Consider the following 19,587-nt stretch of genomic DNA (forward strand, 5'->3'; position numbering starts at 1 on the left):
CTTCACAGTAGTTCGGATTTGGGTTAGGTGTTGTGTAGATTTTATTATTTTCCCTTATAACATGGCTATAAGGGAAAATAATAGCATTCTTAATACAGAATGCTTAGTAAAATAGGGATGGAAGGATTAAAAAAATAAAATAAAAAATTAAACCTCACCTCATCCACTTGTTCGCGCAGCCCGGCTCGTCTTCTTTCTTCTTCTTTGAGGAAAAGGACCTTTGGTGATGTCACTGCGCTCATCACATGGTTCATCACCATGGTGATGGATCATGTGATGGACCATGTGATGAGCGCAGTGATGTCACCAAAGGTCCTTTTCCTCCTAGGTCATCAAAGAAGAAGACAGAAGAGAAGACGGGCTGCGCGAACAAGTAGATGAGGTGAGTTTAATTATTTTGTATTTTGTTTTAACCCCTCCATCCCTATTTTACTTAGCATTCTGAATTAAGAATGCTATTATTTTCCCTTATATCTAGGTTATAAGGGAAAATAATAATGATCGGGTCCCCATCCCGATCGTCTCCTAGCAACCATGCGTGAAAATCGTACCGCATCCGCACTTGCTTGCGGTTGCTTGTGATTTTCACGCAGCCCCATTCACTTTTATGGGGCCTGCGTTGCGTGAAAAATGCACAATATACAGTAGAGCGTGCTGCAATTTTTACGCAACGCACAAGTGATGTGCTCATGTGAACAGCCCCATAGAAATGAATGGGTCCGGCCTTAGGGTTCCAAGTAAGTCTATTACTTTATTTGGTGCCTGCGTAGTCACTAAACATCCCTAATCTCCAGGGGTGGGTTAACCCTTGCAGAATGATTAGGATATAAGACAATTTGCTAAAATCATAAAATCAGATAAAATAATTACAATATTTTTGTTCTACATATTTTTTTCTTACATTTCTAAACTGAATTGAAATGCTGGAAATCCGCGAGTTATATTTTTGGACAAGGTCAAAAGCAGAGTGAGCTTGAAGCAAACTTCATTAATGCTTCAAATCTCATGTTTCGAATGTATTTGCCCTCTGATCTGAGCAAGTCATGTTTCTGATAATTAAATACACTAAAACGCCGGATTTCTGCAAATAGTTTACATTTATATGGATTACACAGCGAACACTCTTGATTCTGTCTGTGGGTAACGGGCAGCTTCTACAGCTGATTGTGTTTTAAGCCTTCATTGTTTAATACAATCTCTCCAGCTTTTAGATTTTTTTTTTAATCTTGTGTATTATTCTTTAACTAGTTCCATGCTGGTGGTCTTTTTGAAAAATTGTATTCATGTGTTTAATGGGGGGAAATTCTTAATGACATCGAAAAGTTGTCATATTGTGGCATATTTAACGCCAGCAGACGTCTTAGTACGTTTCACTGTTTTTTAATACATACTAGAAGTACAGTAGGTGATAAAATCTAGAATCTACATTACCCAGCATGCTTTACTACATTGCACATTAATATATAAGGGGGGCTATTTGCACCCCTTAAATCCTCTAGGCTTAGAGAAAGAAGTGAGAACCACGCAGGGTGATTCTCCTGATTTTATCAATATACCTTAATGAATTTCAGTGTAATCAAAGCATAAATACATCTTCCAAAGATCATTTATCATGTCTGGTTCTATCTCCAGACGTCACATGATCGTCCCGCTGTTTACTCGTTATAGTATATTCACGCCTTCCTCAGCACCCGTTTATCAAAATCATTATCCGCTTTGATGAGAGAATTTGCAATCTGGGGCAAAAAAATTTGAAAAATATACATGCTAAAAAAAATGCAATATGGAAATGTCTTAATACATTTTTTTATGTTAAATAGTTACCCAAAAAATTCAAAATATTTAATATTTTTATAGATCGGGAAGAAATTAATATTGCTTAATGTTTATTTTTTTTATTTTTTGCCACAAACGTGAAGTTATACGTTTAAGTTATTCAAACAGCTGCTATTAATAGTTTTTTTCTTTTTCAAAAACTTTTTCCTTGATGCCACCTTAAAGGGGTTTTCCGGTTTGCAGCAACATCCTTTGAAATGTGTAACGGTAACTTTGTAATGTATTTATTTTTACCTGTCAAGCTCCTATCTTCCGTTCTAGACTGTGGTCACATGACCATGTCCATGCAACTCTTTCCTATTTCTTGTGATGTCATGTCCATGGGTGGGGCAGTGATAAGGGAGTGTCCATGTAGATTAGTAGGAGGAGCTGTACACTAGGTGGGGGGAGTTGGCGCTGTGGCAGAGAAAGGAGAAGTGCATCATGGGTTTGGTGGGATACAGGAACAGGAAGTGATTGGTTTACATGGTGAAAATAGGTCAGGAGAGTCCAAACTGAAAAAAAATGGGGAAGATGTACATGAGGTGAGCAATTACATGAGAATATCTGTTACAAATCATAGTAATCCATTAAAACCTGAATAAGGTTTACTTTAGGGTCAGCAACAGTGATGCTTTGAAAATGACTAATATCAGCCAAATATTGTTTTATTGGCGATCCCTCACGCAAGCATATTTAAAGCGCACCTGTCAGCAGTATCAACCCAATTAAACCATGTACACTGTCTAGTAGGGATGATCCCGCTGATTAAAATATACTTTAAAATATACTTTATGGCCAGCACTGGAAAGCTCAGGAGCTGAGATGCACTGAGTGTCTAGGTTTGACCCTTAGTGCACTTAAACCCTTATTTTCACAACACAGGTATCCTTTTAATCCACAGTCCAGCCAGTATATTTGGTTGATCCTGCAGACAAGTGCTTTATAATGCTCCTCATAAAACTAGTGCATGATGGTGTCAAAATTACCCAAAGAGCTTCATAGTCATGAGATATCGATGGCTTTTTGAAGGACACGTCCTTTTCAATCAATATAGGATGACAATCCTGTGGGGGACTTGCCTGCCAAAATATGGGCCCCATTAATCAGGCAGTGTTACCTATGAAGGGAACCTTCCATAAATTGGCAATAATTGATCAATCAGCTCTTAAATAAAGACACCAGGGATCGACATGTGCCCACAGTGTTAATCTAGATGAGAAGAACCAGGACACAGCATGAAAAGAAGCCATCCTAAGCCTCCGGCTACAAACGACTGATCAGAATTCCAGGAGCTCCTCGTGGGAAATGTATTTGTCAGTAGGCAAATTTAAGAAGGTGTCGCCTTTGTCATAATTCTTCCTTGATTTTGAAAAATGAACAGCTGGAGATCCATTTGTCTTCTGTGTCAGGCACCATTTTGTGCACTTAAGCTATTGGGATCCGTAAGCTGCTGAGACGATGCCACCAAATTGAAAGCAAGTTCTTTTGACTGGAATAGACAGCAGTTGAGGATAGACTTTGACCAGAAAGGAACTCATTAGTCAAAGCGGCTATAAATGACATTAGAGATTACTGCCCACCAGGATAACGTGCCTGTCCTAATGTTCTGGCTGACATCCTAACCGTGTTTACAAGGAAGGCTGTAGAGATGGAACGAGGATCTTCCGTGTCAATGAGAGTCACACTTGTCACGTCCCTTAGCCTGTTCTCGTGTCAATTAAGAAGAGTAAGTAAAAGGAAAAAAGGTCCTCAACTTTTTTTATCTTTTCTAATTAATTTCAAGCAAAAGTGATCCTTTCAAGACCAGACCAACTAATATATATATATATATTCATTTTCAAGTTGGCACCATTTAACTTACCATATCTTGTTCTGAAAAACATGCAAAAAAATTGTGGGGTGAAATTAATAATTCACAATTCTGCCATTGTTTTTTGGGTTTTCTCCTTATGGTGTTGACCATGCACTAAAAATAACGTGGCAACCATATTCAGCAGGTCAGTACAGTAACACAGTAACAAATGGATATAGTTTTTTCATGTTCAAAATTGAAATTTTTTGATGCATCTCCACATTCTGACCTCCACACCTTTTATTATTTCCATCTATAGAGCTTTTTTGTGGTGCAAACTGTACTTTTTATTGCTACCATTTTAGGGATACATGTTGTAAACAGTTTTGTTTTCTTCCGGGGGCGAGGTGACCATTATTTTTCCAACACTGCATTCACTATTCATTATAAATACTTTCATACTGTATTTTAATAGTTCACCAATTATTTAGATTTTTTATTTATTTTATATGCAAAATTATAAATGGAAGGGGGGGGGGGGGGGTCATGTGAACTTTGAAAATCCCAACTAATTCTAGCCCCAATAGGGGACTTGAACCTCCGATCATAATACCATATACGGCAATAGTTTGCTATTTCTATTTCATTACTCTCAATGAAGATGATAAATCAAAGAAGATAACAGTGCGCCATGCACCTTTCCCCTCCCCGCCTCCTGCATTAAATTCCTTTAAAGGCGCTAGAAACTAACGAGGATGTAAAATCTAGTATCAAACCATCACAGAGTGCTGAGTGTGAACGCAGATCAGTCAATAGCAGTCTGCTGACTGCTTCTATATAGAGAACAGAACGCACCAACAAATAAATAAAAACTGTGATGCAAAGTTATTTAGAAATGATACACAGAAAAAAAGAACAAAGAAGAAACTCACAAAAATACTATTGACAAAATGAAAATGTCAATTTTTGGCCACGTCCTGCTAAATAAATCAAATGGCTTCTGCCTGTCCAGCACTTTCACTGGCACCATCTTCTAGAAATGATTACTGCATTACCCAATGCCAAAAAACCACTACTGCAGATATTATCCATAAAAAAGAGACACCAGTGTCCGGAGCCGACTGACCGGGCAAGAAATAGCAAAACTTCAGGCTGCAGCATTAAATATTTATCACCAGTGCTTCAGAGGAAGAACTCTTTACATGCGATGCTAAATCTATCTATCTATCTATCTATCTGTCTCATCTATCTATCTATCTATCTCCTATCTATCTTTCTCATATCTATCTATCTATCTATCTATCTATCTGTCTCATATATCTATCTATCTATCTATCTATCTATCTATCTATCTATCTATCTATCTATCTCCTATCTATCTTTCTCATATCTATCTATCTATCTATCTATCTATCTATCTATCTCCTATCTATCTCATATCTATCTATCTGTCTCATATATCTATCTTTCTCATATCTATCTATTGATCTATCTATCTATCTATCTATCTATCTTTCTCATATCTATCTATCTATCTATCTATCTATCTATCTATCTATCTATCTATCTCCTACTATCTATCTATCTATCTATCTATCTATCTATCTATATCTATCATCTTTGTAATTTCTTTCTTTCTTTCCTTTCTTATCCTCTACCAAACTCATATAACCCGACACAAAAATAAATAATTCGAGTTTGGCCTTCATGAGATTGACGCAAACTAGATTCTGCAGTTTCCGTAATTAGCAAATCATATTGGGTGTGAGGGTCTCTTCACTTATCGGTCAAGGCTTCCGTTAGTGATAGAAACCACAATGCAGCGCTGAATCTTTATCACAGTGGACACAATGTCTGAGGACCCCCGCTGACCTATAATAGTGTCCATTGGGTTCTGCTCTGGGGCCCACCATTTCCCCCCAGTGCTATTTTACTATCAAATGTGACTGAATCTGCACTGGAGCCTTATCTGGCTAATATGCTTTTAATATTTTATTTTTTCCTAAAAATAATTCATGTAAAATATGTAATAATAATAATAATAATCGCCATTAGAAAGGAATATAATGTCTTGTATAAGGGAGCATCAAAACAATGAAGCAGTCCCCACAGATGAGTCTCTTTGTGGCATGCAGAGCAGGAGAGACACTTGCATTCAGCTGCTTATTATTCATAAATTCCATTACAAATGTTAGGCCTGCACCCTGGTGACATATTTGCATTTTATTTCTTAGTATGGTGCCGTCTTTTTTTTTTTTCCAAGTCCTGATTTACAAAGAGCGACTGAATGTATCACAACCACATCCACCCTATTTCGTCTCTTAATGTTTTGGGAAGGATTTCAAGCTCAGAACAAAGATGTTTCCGCACAATTCCTCCAGGGCAATCAATTTACTTTTAATTTGTCTGGAATGAGACTCTTCTGGGTCATAATGAGGAAAGGAAATAAAACTTTGTAACGTTTCAGATTTTCTGTGATATTTTTTTTTTTTAAGTTCTTTATTGCTGAAGATCCTAGAAAAGAATTGGTAATGATTGTGCCCCTTCTGAGTTTTTTTTTAGAAAATGTTGTTAGTGTAAGAACTGGAGAATGGAGAGCCGGTTACTAGGGGCCATCAAGTCCTGCTCCCTTAAAGGTGTTTGTCCTACCCTGTGCCTGGAGAAGCCAGCATCTATGTCCATCGCACCAGCCAGGTTATTGATTTAAATGGGCATGGTGTAGTAATTCAGTTCCCCTGCGGAGGAGCTGCAGGGGATTGCACTTCCTGTCTGGTTGCCCCACAGATCATATCGTATTTATATAGATTGTCCACCATTGGTATTATTGTTGTGTGGGCAAATATTAAGATTGCAAGTCTGACCTAGGTCTCATCGCAGATCCTGTTTTGCTTTATTATGGGAGAAATCATAAGATATATTCACAATGTAAAAAGGACCAGATATCTTCTGTGACAATGGCTTTTAGGACCCCTCCTCATATTTTGACCCTTTGAGAGGTGAACACTATTATTATGATTTCTTAATGGAGTGGGAACGATTGTGTTCCTGCATGGAAATCTTCCACCATGACCAAAGTGCCCAAACTACTTATTATTTCCTCTTTTTCAAGCGGTGGACTTAACCTGCCAATTTTTGTTGTGATTGGTCATCTATCTAATGTGGGTGCTTCCCAACTATCTCTGGATGGCAGATGTTGCAGGAAAGACGGATTGATGTGCTGGTCTGAAAGTGACTTATTCCCTTCTCCTCAGAGAAAGTCTTACATGCTTAGACAAATATGCAAGTTGATGGTGTTTATGGTTTGGCCAACAGCTATCTCAAGCATTTGACCTTCTTGAGAGGGTTCTCTAAGACCAAGATTCCCTGCTGAGATGGTCAGGCAGGGTTCCAAAGTTAAAAAAAAAACAGTGTCACCTGTCACAGGTGCTACAGGTCCACAGGCATGACTTGCATCTACAATAATTGTCCAGTGGTCATGTACCATGTCTGAACACGACACCACTGAGGCCATTGATTGACCACCAGTGGTGATATGTAGATGGAACATCACTCTTCCAGTCCAGTTGGGACCAGAATTGAAGAAGAAGGAACCTTTGCACTGGATCTGGATGACTTGTGACAGGTGAGACTTTTTTTTTAAATGTTGCGCTTGCCCAACCATCTCATCAGGGTTTCTAGGTCTTGAAGTCTACGTATACATTTGCATATGGGCACCATTGGGTCATGGAACCTCAGCTTCTGCCCACATGGTTATTCCATCCCTGGATTTTTTTTCCATACGTTGTATCTTATGTCGATCAAATCCTTGATGTTGCGCTAGTCCTCGGGGTTTCGTATGATAAAGCAAAGCTCTCCTGGAATCGAGAGTCACAATGACATTTCACTTTAAGCCATAATGTAATCCATTCCACACTATTTCCTGAGGCTCTTACACTAAAAATAGTCCATGATTAAACGGGGTGAACAAAAATCAATGCGCTCTGATAAATATATATTTTTGTGCAAAGATCGTATTTAGTTAATGGTTATTGTAGCTTCTGCAATAAATCATGTCTACACTGGAGGTCAACCATGACCATTGTTTTAAATAGCAGCGGATGTTAGCTTTTTTAAAGCTATTCAATTGACATAAAAAAAGGTAAAAAAATAAGTGTTAAAATAGAAAAAATATGCAAAACTTGGGCGTTGATCTTCATTTGACCTTAGCAAAGTTTGTCCTTGTGAACAAAGCGTCTGTACCGCTGACGCTTCAGCCTATTCATAAGGATTTGTTGGGTTACTTGTGTAATTTTTGGTTTGCTTTCTCCATAATAGGGAGTGATTGGATGTAGGCTACGCTAACCTCAATGATGTGAATGGTAACCTACTGGGCTAAAAGAGAGCCCAATGCATTTCGAGAATTCTAATGCCATTGCCACATTCGACTGGAGAAACACAATGTCCAGGAAACCTTACCCCCTTTTCTTTGTAGTCCTCAATGCAGAGCAGAATACATTCCCTCCAGCCCAGTTTAAGGCACGGCACAGTGTACAGAGAGCTCGAAAGACTTTGCTGGAATTCAAGATGTTTTAGAAAAAAGGAGAAAAAGAAATATAATATGTAATTGTGAGAGTAGATTTGTGGGATGATGTCTGAGAGACGCATGAAATCAACAGTGACAATCTCGAGAGCTTCTCTTCCCTCTCCCTCCGAATGATACCTATAAAGCATAAATATGCAATCATCAGGCTGCCATTAAATGGAAACTAATATCCATGCAGGGAAGTGGAGGGAGCCGCCGCATTATTTCTTATTTTCTGCAGAAATTCATCCACCCAAGCTCCAGGGAATAGTATCTACGGGCGTTCCAGTATTCCCAGTCTTTTCCAGGAACTAAGGGAGTCATGTGTGGGATAAGACAATGGTTTAACTTGTCCTGACCTCAGATCTGATGTGAAGCATATGGACATAAAAGTTTATAGTAGAAAAGAAAGAAAGAAAGAATTAAAGAAAGAAAGATACAAGATAGATAGATAGATAGATAGACAGATCATATTTGTCAAGGCAGGAGCAGATTGGGCATACTGTTTGGGCCAGTCCTTAGAGGACTATACAATAGGGGCAAATCTGACCCCTCCAGTTTGCTGTCACTCATATATTCTACGATATCCGGTAAGTGTCCACTTGTCTGGCCGCACCAGTTCAATTCCTCGGGGCTATACATAAGATCTCAGCCTCGCTGTTTGGTGACTGTTGTCAGACGGAGCCTGTGCAGCTGTTTCTCTAATGTCCAGTCCATGGGGTTTGCAGACCTGTGGGTGACCAGGCCACATTTCTACACGGACAGACATCGAGCCTCCCAGATCTGTCACAGCTCCGGCTCCTTTATCAGAGCCAGTGATCAGACATTGAAGACGTAGATTTAAAGCTGATGAGGATCTCGGCTTCCAGTCTGGAGAGCTTTTTTATTTTTTTATACCTCACCAATTCCCTGCAAGCTTAAGCCGCTCACATTTTTTTTTTCTTTTTTTGGTGCAGTGAACGGTGTGCTGTGAATTTTTATTAGTTTGCCTCTTGTGTGGTGGAGGAAAAAATAGATTTAGAAGACTCAAATTAAATATCCAAAGACATAGCTGGTAGTGCTGCAAAAAAATCTTTACCGGGCTGGATGTGATGCAAAGAAAAAATGTATTTTTTTTGTGTTTAAATCTAAAAGAAATATTTGCATGAAAGGGCTTGCGAGCGCTCTATTAGAAATGTCTGGGGGTGGAGGGATTCTGTCCAGGATCTTCATCTCTTGGCTATAGAGATGAATATCTTCTGCTCTGGAGGACCTGTCCTGTCTTGTATTACAAAGACAATCCATTGATTTGAATGAGCATGATGCAATACCTCATTTCCCCTGTGGTGGCACTGCAGGAAATCTTAACAGTTGCTGCAACACAGATCACAGTCGATCATTGGGATTCCTTCAGGGTTAGCAGTGCAATCAACTGTAAATCAACTTTTCCATCTCACAACTAGGGATTATCCCTAGTAGAGGACCCCTTTAATGATAGGATCTACACGATCCGTCTATTCGCTGCGGTGCTGGATGTTGTCCTTGTTATAATAGTGAATGAATTGGTTGGGAAGGTCATTGCCGGTACTAATGGCTGCCATTCCTGTTGTGAAAGAGTTGTGGCATGAGACTGTCATGATTTTTGAGTCACCCATCTATCTTTTTCAGTAGAAATGTTGAGCCTGATATCTGTTGACCTCACATCTCTTGGGGTTTGATCTCGAGAACATTTCCAATAGCTGCTAGTTAGGAGGACCTCATGGACACCGCTTTGGCTTGATACGAGCTTGATATATATGGCTATGATATTGTGTGATAAATAGCGCCTACTACATATGTATAAAGATGATCATCTTACCGTTATGATTTTAGTATAGTGAACATTGGCTCTCAGCAGGATCGACCCTATTACATTTTATGCATGCCAATTAAAATGGCAGTTGCCTTGTGAAAATCGGTTGTGGCACGGTTGAGGGCTTCATTGCACCAAGGAGGTGTGGCCAGAACTGGAAAGCTGAGGTGTACCCAGAGGTTGGACCCCATTGAAGACCCCAATTTTTTTCTCGGGAATGCCACAGCCAATTTTCACAAGATAGGTATCATTTCAATCAGCAGAAGCAACCCAAACATACAGTATGGTGAGTGTAATAGGGTTGATCCTGCTGACAGGGGCTCTTTAATTTTTTCAACTTAACCCTGGTCCACAGAAGCCCAGTTATGAACCACCTCTTGAGGGTCTACATTAAATTATGACAAGCCCATGTTCTTATTTTCCATAAACCGGGACTTTCTCAATAGGCACTCTACATGTAATACTAATGTAAAGTAATATTCATGCCGATTAGTCTTTTTGACAAATTCTGAAAGCTCCTTTTTTTGATGTGCAGTCCCTTCTGTAATATTGTCCTTCTGTAACAGTCAGCACAAATAATAAGACCTTCTATATAGACAGGTAATCCATTGTCAGTTTACTGCTGCTGTGAGGGGATGTTATCGGAAGGGTAATCGTTATGGTAATAGTAGGTGTAGAATTGGGGAGACAGTATAGCAGCTCTATTGTTCTTTTGACAGGCCTAGATAAAGATACCCACAGAAAAGCATTGCATTGATCAGTATGATGTTCTAACTCCCACCCTATTCCCTCTCTGGCCGCAGTGATGGCCTGACTGAGAGAGTTAAGCAAGACTGTCTGCAGTGCTAAAATATCAACCAAAGAGGAAGTTAAAGGCCAGGACAGGAAGTAAAATACACTATATAGAGAATTATATCCAAAAATTGCAAGAAAACAAACTCCTGTGGAGAGGCGTTTGCCTGAAGAGGAGGCAGAGGCCGGTGGATGGGCAGGGGAGCGATAAATATCCTGGGGCGGAGTGTTTATCAAGACCAGAATGTAAAGTGTAATAGAGTACGACCCAAAGGAGAAGAAAGTGTTAATTTTTCGTAGACGTTACAAATATTATTTTTCTCTATTATTCTATTACCACGGAGAAGTAGCAAAGCGAGTAACGAGTAATAAGGACTGAAATGTTCACTTATGAATTCTTAACGCGATTTAGACTTTGAACTGAAGAAGAAATAGAAAAATTGTAATAACTATTTCAAGGAAATAGCTGGAGAAGTTGCGGGGAGGTTGAATTTTTTTTTTTCCCACTTCTCGCTCCCTTTTATTTTGGTCATACTAATTAAGTCTGTCTTGTTTTCTTTCTATAATCCCCTTTCAGACCTAACACAAAGCTGATTGCAAAATCTTTTCTAAAGCAGTTTTTCTTGTATAATCTGCAAGCTGTGCAAACACGCCGTAGCTGTGAAGAAATTGGGATCTGTCAGAGAAAAAAAAAGAAAAAATTTAAAATAAAATGAGAAAAAAATGAATAAAAAGGCAAAAAAATTAAAAAAAGAAAATTATGTATGGTCTGTAGCACCATAAAAAGTATCATTTTGTATATGGGTCTAATACAGGTGAAACTCGAAAAATTAGAATATTGTGCAAAGTTCATTTATTTCAGTAATACAACTTAAAAGGTGAAACTAACATATGAGACTCATTACAGGCAAAGCGAGATATTTAAAGCCTTTATTTGTTATAATTTGGATGATTATGGCTTACAGCTTATGAAACCCCAAAGTCTCCATTTTGAGGTCCCCTTTGCTCAGGGGGTATGGATTAATTAGCTGCCTAGAGTGTGAAACTTTGAGCCTAAAATATTGAACCTTTTCACAATATTCTAATTTTAAGTTGCATTACTGAAATAAATTAACTTTTGCACGATATTCAAATTTTTCGAGTTTCACTTGCATGTTTTCTGTAACTGCCTTTGTTGTCCAAAAATTGCCTGGAAAAGTCTAGTAGTTTCGTTGGTTCGTGCACGTGGTTGTTGGTTGTGGAAAAAATTCAAGAGGTTCTCTGGTACCCAGCAAGCCCCTCAAACCCACCATAATTACCCATGATGTTTGTAATGTGCTTACTGTTCTGAAGCTGTGTTGACCGGCCTCTTAAGAAATACTGCTTCCACCCATATCACGTCCATTACCAGATTTCCAGCCTGGGTTATTGGTGAGATGTCCCTTCTGTTACTTCCACAATTTCTCTCCCTGACGCATGCACAAACTGTTGAATCCACCTCATCATGCGCCAGGTAGAGAACTAGTTCTGGCCTCGTCTACAGCGTAAGTGATGTTCTGTCCATAGCCCAGGGTGGAAACCTGGTAAAGGTCATGACATCGGCAGAAGCAGGTTTTCGAGAAGAAGAGCATTTCATTACTGGGTTCCTGAGAGGTCAATCCTTGCAAATTTGAAATGGTATGTATATTACAAACTATCTATTTATCTACTATCTAGATTTATAGCTTCAGGATTGTGTATCCGATGGATAATCCAGAAGAGCTTTCTTCCAAGGAATCAATGTGAGGACTACGATGTCCACATCAAGTCCTGGGAAGACTTCTTCAGTCAGCTATATCCCATTAGGACACATTCCTCCAGCTGCTCCTCGGTTAACAATGTGCCAGACTGATGTTTTCCTATCTCCTTTAAGTGCCGCTACCTGGCTCCAGAGTATTTATAGTCTTACTGTACAGTGGCAAGAAGCCATACGTCATATTCAAGAGGCTTAATAAGATTGAAACAGCTGTCTGTTTTTTTGAAGTCATGGCTCAACTTCCTTGTCTGAATCAATGCTGGAAGTGCTATGTATAAATCTGTCTTGTTAGCAGACATAAAGCAAGAGCGCGATCCCACCTCTACTAAACTGGAGTTTTCTAACTCCATTATTTTATCTGGAAGGGAGAATGCGATTGGCCAGTAATTGGTATTGTGTAATATTCTAGTGTATACAATACATGATTTATATAGTAAAATCATACTAAAAATGAAATATACAATATAAAATAAATATTTATAAAATACTCATTAAAGATATGTAAGTTTATGTAAATATTTTAAGATAAAAAAAAACAATTAGGCCATTGTGTTTTCTGCAGACTGAATAAGATCTCCCCCATGACAATGCAACCCTAAGCTCTTTGACCTTTCCCGTAACCCACCTTTCTGCTGTGTCCATGCTCAGTTCTTGCTCCTCGTATTTCTTTGGATGCATTAGAATGTTAAAAGAGGATAGCACTGGCAAGATATAATTAGAGATACTTTTATTCTGTTTACATCAGGTAATGAAATAGTAGAAGGCCCATTGCCACCTTCATCATTTTGCTAATTTCTTATTGACCAGACATTTATTTCCTTGAGGGCCAAAAAGTAGAATTTTTTGATTTTTTTTAAACAATGTTTGCTCCCAGCTGTATGCCAACTGGCCCTTTTGAAGGAGAGAAGAAACTGTCACCTATGTGTAGTCAATAACCAGCCCATTAAGGGTAGTCTCTCAGCAGTTTTGAGGATGCTAAACAGCTGACAGCACTAGGTAGGGGCTGAGAAGAGCGGAGCAAACATAACGTTTGTGGAGATTTTCTTATCAGGAGTAGTGTAATATAGTAACATAGTAACATAGTATATAAGGCCGAAAAAAAAGAAGACATCTGTCCATCCAGTTCAGCCTGTTATCCTGCAAGTTGATCCAGAGGAAGGCAAAAAAAAAAACTGTGAGGTAGAAGACAATTTTCCCCACTTCCCGACTCCAATCAGGCAATCAGAATAACTCCCTTGATCAACGACCCCTCTCTAGTAGCTATAGCCTGTAATATTATTACGCTCCAGAAATACATCCAGGCCCCTCTTGAATTCCTTTATTGTACTCACCATCACCACCTCCTAAGGCAGAGAGCTCCATAGTCTCACTGCTCTTACCGTAAAGAATCCTCTTCTATGTTTGTGTACAAACCTTCTTTCCTCCACACGCAGAGGATGTCCCCTCGTCACAGTCACAGTCCTGGGGATAAACAGATGATGGGAGTGATCTCTGTACTGACCCCTGATATATTTATACATAGTAATTAGATCTCCTCTCAGTCGTCTTTTTTCTAAAGTGAATAACCCTAATTTTGATAATCTTTCAGGGTACTGTAGTCCCCCCATTCCAGTTATTACTTTAGTTGCCCTCCTCTGAACCCTCTCCAGCTCTGCTATGTCTGCCTTGTTCACAGGAGACCAGAACTGTACACAGTCCTCCATGTGTGGTCTGACTAGTAATTTGTATAGTGGTAGGACTTAGTTTGCTGTTTATTAAAATTCCTAGATCCTTTTCCATGTCAGTGTTACCCAGTGTTTTACCATTTAGTATGTACTGGTGACTTGCATTATTCCTTCCCATGTGCATAACCTTACATTTGTCAGTGTTAAACCTCATCTGCCACTGATTTACCCAAGCCTCCAATCTGTCCAGATCCCTCTGTAGCAGTATACTGTCCTCTCTAGTATATATACAGTATACTGTCCTCTGTAGTATATATATATATATATATATACAGTATACTGTCCTCTGTAGTATATATATATATATATACAGTATACTGTCCTCTGTAGTATATATATATATACAGTATACTGTCCTCTTCCGTGTTAATTACTTTACACAGGTTAGTGTCATCTGCAATTTTTTTTATTTTACTGTGCAAGCCTTCTACAAGATCATTAATAAATATATTGAAGAGGGTAAGGCCCAGTACTGACCCCTGAGGTACCCCACTAGTGACAGTGACCCAATCTGAGTGTGTACCATTAATAACCACCCTGTTTTCTATCATTGAGCCAGTTACTTACCCACATACAGACATTTTCTCCCAGTCTGAGCATTCTCATTTTATATACTAACCTTTTATGTGGTACAGTGTCAAATGCTTTGGAGAAGTCCAGATATACGACATCCATTGATTCGTCGCTGTCAAGTCTAGAACTTACCTCCTCAAAAAAACTGATTAAATTAGTTTGACATGACCGATCCCTCATGAAGCCATGCTGATATGGCGTTATTTGCTTATTTTCATTGAAGCGCTCCAAGATAGCATCTCTTAGAAAAACTTCAAACAGTTTACCCACATCAGATGTTGCACTTACTGGCCTATAGTTTCTGGGCTCTGTTTTTGGACCCTTTTTGAATATTGGTCCTTAAATATAAATGGGTTTGGCTTTGACATTACTTAATTATCTTAGGATATGGTGGTGTATGCCATCTGGTCCTGGCGATTTGTCTATTTTCATCTTTTTAAGACACTGCTGTACTTCTTCCAGTGTAAATGTTATATTTTGCCAGGTTCTGCTCCTCAAATGCCTAGAAAGAGGAGCTTCACTGTTAAGTGCTCTCTGCATTGTCTCCTTTGCTCTGAGTGACGTCTCTTGGTTGGATGTTACAGTTATCACTCAAAGCAGAGAGGAGGGTCTGTGAAGAAGCTCACTGCAGTGAGCACTTTACAGTAAAGCTCCACCTCCTGGACACCTACAGAATGGAATCTGGCAGATTAAAACTATATATTCACAATAATCCTGATAACAAGATTTGTGTGTCCTGCTCTTTCCAGTTCTCCCTAGTGCTGTCAGCAGTTTTGCTGTTGACATAATCCCTTTAAAGAGCCTGGAATCATAACTAGGATCAGATAAACCAGAGACACCCATCTGTAGACCGCTATTTTAGAGATTTTGCCTCTTATCAGCGCAGAGCAGAGTATTGGCTGGGTGGGATGCTTTAAGGGGCTACTGGTTCTCATTGTAGAGGCCCGCCTAATGTATTGGTCCTTGCAGGCAATGCTCCCTGTGAAAAATATGCAAATTAGCTTCTGTATAGAAGAAATAAACCTGTCTCTCTAGTGCCACCTAGAGGCAGCTACCCCGTAAGCAAAGTAGTAATGTTACTGTCAGTATAGCTCACCATGTAATGCATACCAACTAGGCATTAAGTTCAAGGGCACAGTATAAGAAGGGCAAATGATAGCATAGGTTACTGGGAGATGTGTCAGGAGGAACTGGAGGGAAAAGGCTCAAAGGCATTGACATTCTTTAGCAAGTAGCATATTGAAAGTCTACCCTAAATAATACATTGCAATTATAAGACCCTCAAAGACCTCGAATTACATTACATCACCTATCTATCACTTATAGCTAGATGTGTTGATGCTAACGTTTTATTGTATTTTTCAAAGGCTATGACAACTTTCTACATTTTGCTATATCATATATAGATTAGCAATTGCTTTGTTGACTGTCTCAGTTGAGAAAGAGACCCCACATGGTGGAGCTAGATGGCATAAAACTGCCATTGTGTGCAGTCTTCCTCAGTCTATGAGCACCACAGCAATCATTATAGGTGCTACCACTGGTCACTCCAATACAAGGTCAGAATGGTTGACCAGTGAACAAGACTATCCTCCTGTGTCACAACAAGGCATAAACATAATAATGGGCCTCAGGCACAGCTGGGTCAATAAGGGCCAACAGAACATATGTCCATTGGATCTTCATGGTGGGCACTCAGTCTCATCTTGTCTGGTGGTATCAATGTTGTCTAGTCCAACCCTTCACCCCCAGAGCTGATATGCCAAGTTCCATTAAAATAACAGTTGAATTGATGGAAATAGCAGCTGGTTTGCAGGGCTGATATAAGGTCACACTAATCGTCCATTGGGATTAGGCCCAGACATGATGATGGGCCTTAGCCATAGATAGGCATTTAAGGTCCAACAGAGCACCTATGTTTTGTATCTGGATTGTGGCCCGTCAGTCTGATCTTCTCTGGTGATTTCAGGGTTGTCTAGGCCAACTCTGTGCCATGGAGCTAGTACACCCTGTTGTCTAGGGTAGCAGCCACTTTGTAGGGTTTGGTTTCCTACATTAGTTGCCGATGTCAACTGAATATTCATCTGGCACGCGGTTTCTATCTCTGAGCTGTAAGACAAAGGCATTGTCAAGTTATTTGTTCTACTGTTGCACATATTCATAAAACACACTTGCCGTGCAAACCGAATGATATCCCCTAGCTTGTTGTAACTCAATAAGCACTTGGTTGATTGGTGGCCATGTTCATTGCTTCTGTCAACGATGCCAGAGATGGAGAGCCTGGAACCAGAGCCAGTGTCTTCTGACTGCACATCAGATATATGCATTTCTTCCACGGAATTGTTGTAGTTTGCACATATTAATAAGACACATTTAAGCAAATATAATAAGGATACAAATTATAGCACATAATTATCGTTGTAAATACCAGGCGCACAATGCAGCCTTTTTGTCTAATGATAATTGCAGCTTATTATACGATGTGCCAAATTAAATACTGATTTCACATTTCTTAGTTTGAATTAAAAAAAAAAAATTCTTTCTCTTTTGTTCAGATCAGAATGAAGGTTTCCACTGCAGAGAGGAATGTCGAATTCTTGGTCACTCCGATAGATGTTGGATGCCCCGTGTCCCCATCCCAAGTCGAGCCAAGTCCCCGGAGCATGGAAGAAATGTCATTGCTTTGTCTATAGAAGCAACTAATGTGGACACTGAAGCTTTTGAGGACTGCAACACTAAAAGAACTTTTGCAACTTTTGGCAAAGATGGAAATGAGCATACTACTGATGACAGGGCTACCTTGAAAGCAAAAAGGACAGTGGACCTTCCCATCTGCAGCCCCAAGGTAAACGGTGCCATCCGTGAAGCAGGAAATGGCTGCGAGGCCATCAGCCCCATCACTTCTCCTCTGCATTTAAAGAGTCCTCTGCCAGCCAAACCGACAGCAACGTACAATATCATGCATTGCACTGGAAACCGTGATGTGGAGCAGTTTGTAAGCAATGGTCCATCTCGACCTTCAGAAGCAGAGCCCAGGGGGGCAGACAGTGAAAACGTATTGCATGAGATCAATCCATTGTTGCAAGAATGTCGAGAAAAAGACTCAGTGGGTGTAAAGAGACTAAAAGACATTGTCCTCTAAGTTTACTGTATGGAAAACAAAAGAATGACTTAAAAAAAAATAAAAAAAACAACAAAAAAAGAAAAAAGAAAAAAATTTAAAAAAAATATTACAGTTCGTTTTTAATGGCTTACAAATGGTTCACAAACTGCTGTATTTAAAGCTTCCCTAAATGTATTGTTTATAATAAAGGCTATTGTTATGTGACAATCCCAAACTATTCAACATGTGGCAGGGGTGTTCCATCCAAGCAAGCAGCCTGAATCGCAAATTTTTTTATTTATTTTTCTCCTATCTTCTTCTCGCTCTCAACACAGAAACCGTTATGACCATCCATGTACAAAGTATTATGTATGTATTAAGTATTTTGAATTTATATATTTTTCTAAACATATATATCAAAATTATAATATAAATTAGCTTATTTGTACAGAATGGAGAAAAAAAAGCTGAAAAAAAAATTAAGTTTCAGACATTAATTTCCAAAAATGTGTCTCAATTAATAATTTTGTTATGGCCCGACCCTGCCTTGTGAGTGGTCATACCTTCGATGAGGATAATGAATGAATCCATGATAGGTTGCTGTGTTGCCCCGGACACCCCTGCATTAAAAGCCCTTTTGCTGTTACATGCTATCTGTACTATTACTGTATTTGATATTAAATTTTTTTTTTGTCCAGTGATGGCAAAAGGCATTCAAGTAAAAACGAAAGGAAATTAAAAAAAAATGAAATTTGTAATCTTTATTTATTTATTATATTCTGTTCACTAAAAAACTGGATTTTTTTTTTCTATATTTTACACTTAATTTTTTTTGCCCCAGATAATTTCATGAGCCGATTTTTTTTTTTACTTTTTATATTAATTCACCATGCAAGGTTATGACAGCGTTTGGGTATTTAAATACTATTTATCAAAAACGTGTGAGGTTTTGTGAAGATAAGTTTTTATATTCATGGAGAATTTCATTTTTACTTAATTATTCATTTTCGGTGTCAAGTCCTAACCCTCATTCAGATGGTTTTTTTTTTTAAATATATTTTCTCACATTTATTGCTTTATTGAGTTTTTATTTCCCATAATAGTTTTCATCTCTATTTTGTATGTTCCATCTCTATTTAAAATTATTTTTGACAAGCTTATGGGATGAAAATATTTCTGAAATGTTCTGATATAAGAGTCTGTTCTTTTTTTTTTTTGAGAATTGTATAATATAGAAGGGGTTTACATAATATTCTGTTTGTAAAATAGTCTTACAAGATGTTACAACAAAAACACTATAATTCACTGACAGGAAGTGAAAAAATAAGATGAAAAAATTAAAAAGTTTTTAATTTCAAAATGGCCTCTTAGCCATGTTTTGAACACTGGTTTTATGTGGTGGACCCTCCTTGTGTTGTCTTTCATGTAGCACATACCAGTTTAAAGTGGATATCTAATCTTTGGGAAAAAAAAGCAACACGTAAAAAATAGCAACAAAATGTACCATATCACTGACATTGCCCCCATTTCTGAGCAGTGACATCACGGTGGGGAGTGGGGGAAACCTCCCACCGTTAAATGTAAAGCAAACAGACAAGCAACTAGGCCAGAGGCTGGGA

General features: G+C 38.7%; 1 protein-coding gene across 2 annotated transcripts in view; it reads left to right on the forward strand.

Moving 5' to 3' along the window:
• PCDH19 (protocadherin 19) overlaps positions 1-19,279 on the forward strand; it is a 155,280-nt gene extending 136,001 nt beyond the window's left edge. For both annotated transcript variants that reach the window (XM_044268526.1, XM_044268527.1), the window contains exon 5: positions 17,421-19,279. In XM_044268526.1, coding sequence (XP_044124461.1) covers positions 17,421-18,007 — 587 coding nt within the window. In that variant the 3' untranslated portion in view covers positions 18,008-19,279. The remainder of the gene's footprint in view (positions 1-17,420) is intronic.
• Positions 19,280-19,587: the final 308 nt, after the last annotated feature.

This window comes from Bufo gargarizans, chromosome 9, assembly GCF_014858855.1.
Source record: "Bufo gargarizans isolate SCDJY-AF-19 chromosome 9, ASM1485885v1, whole genome shotgun sequence".
Taxonomy (NCBI): Eukaryota; Metazoa; Chordata; class Amphibia; order Anura; family Bufonidae; genus Bufo; species Bufo gargarizans.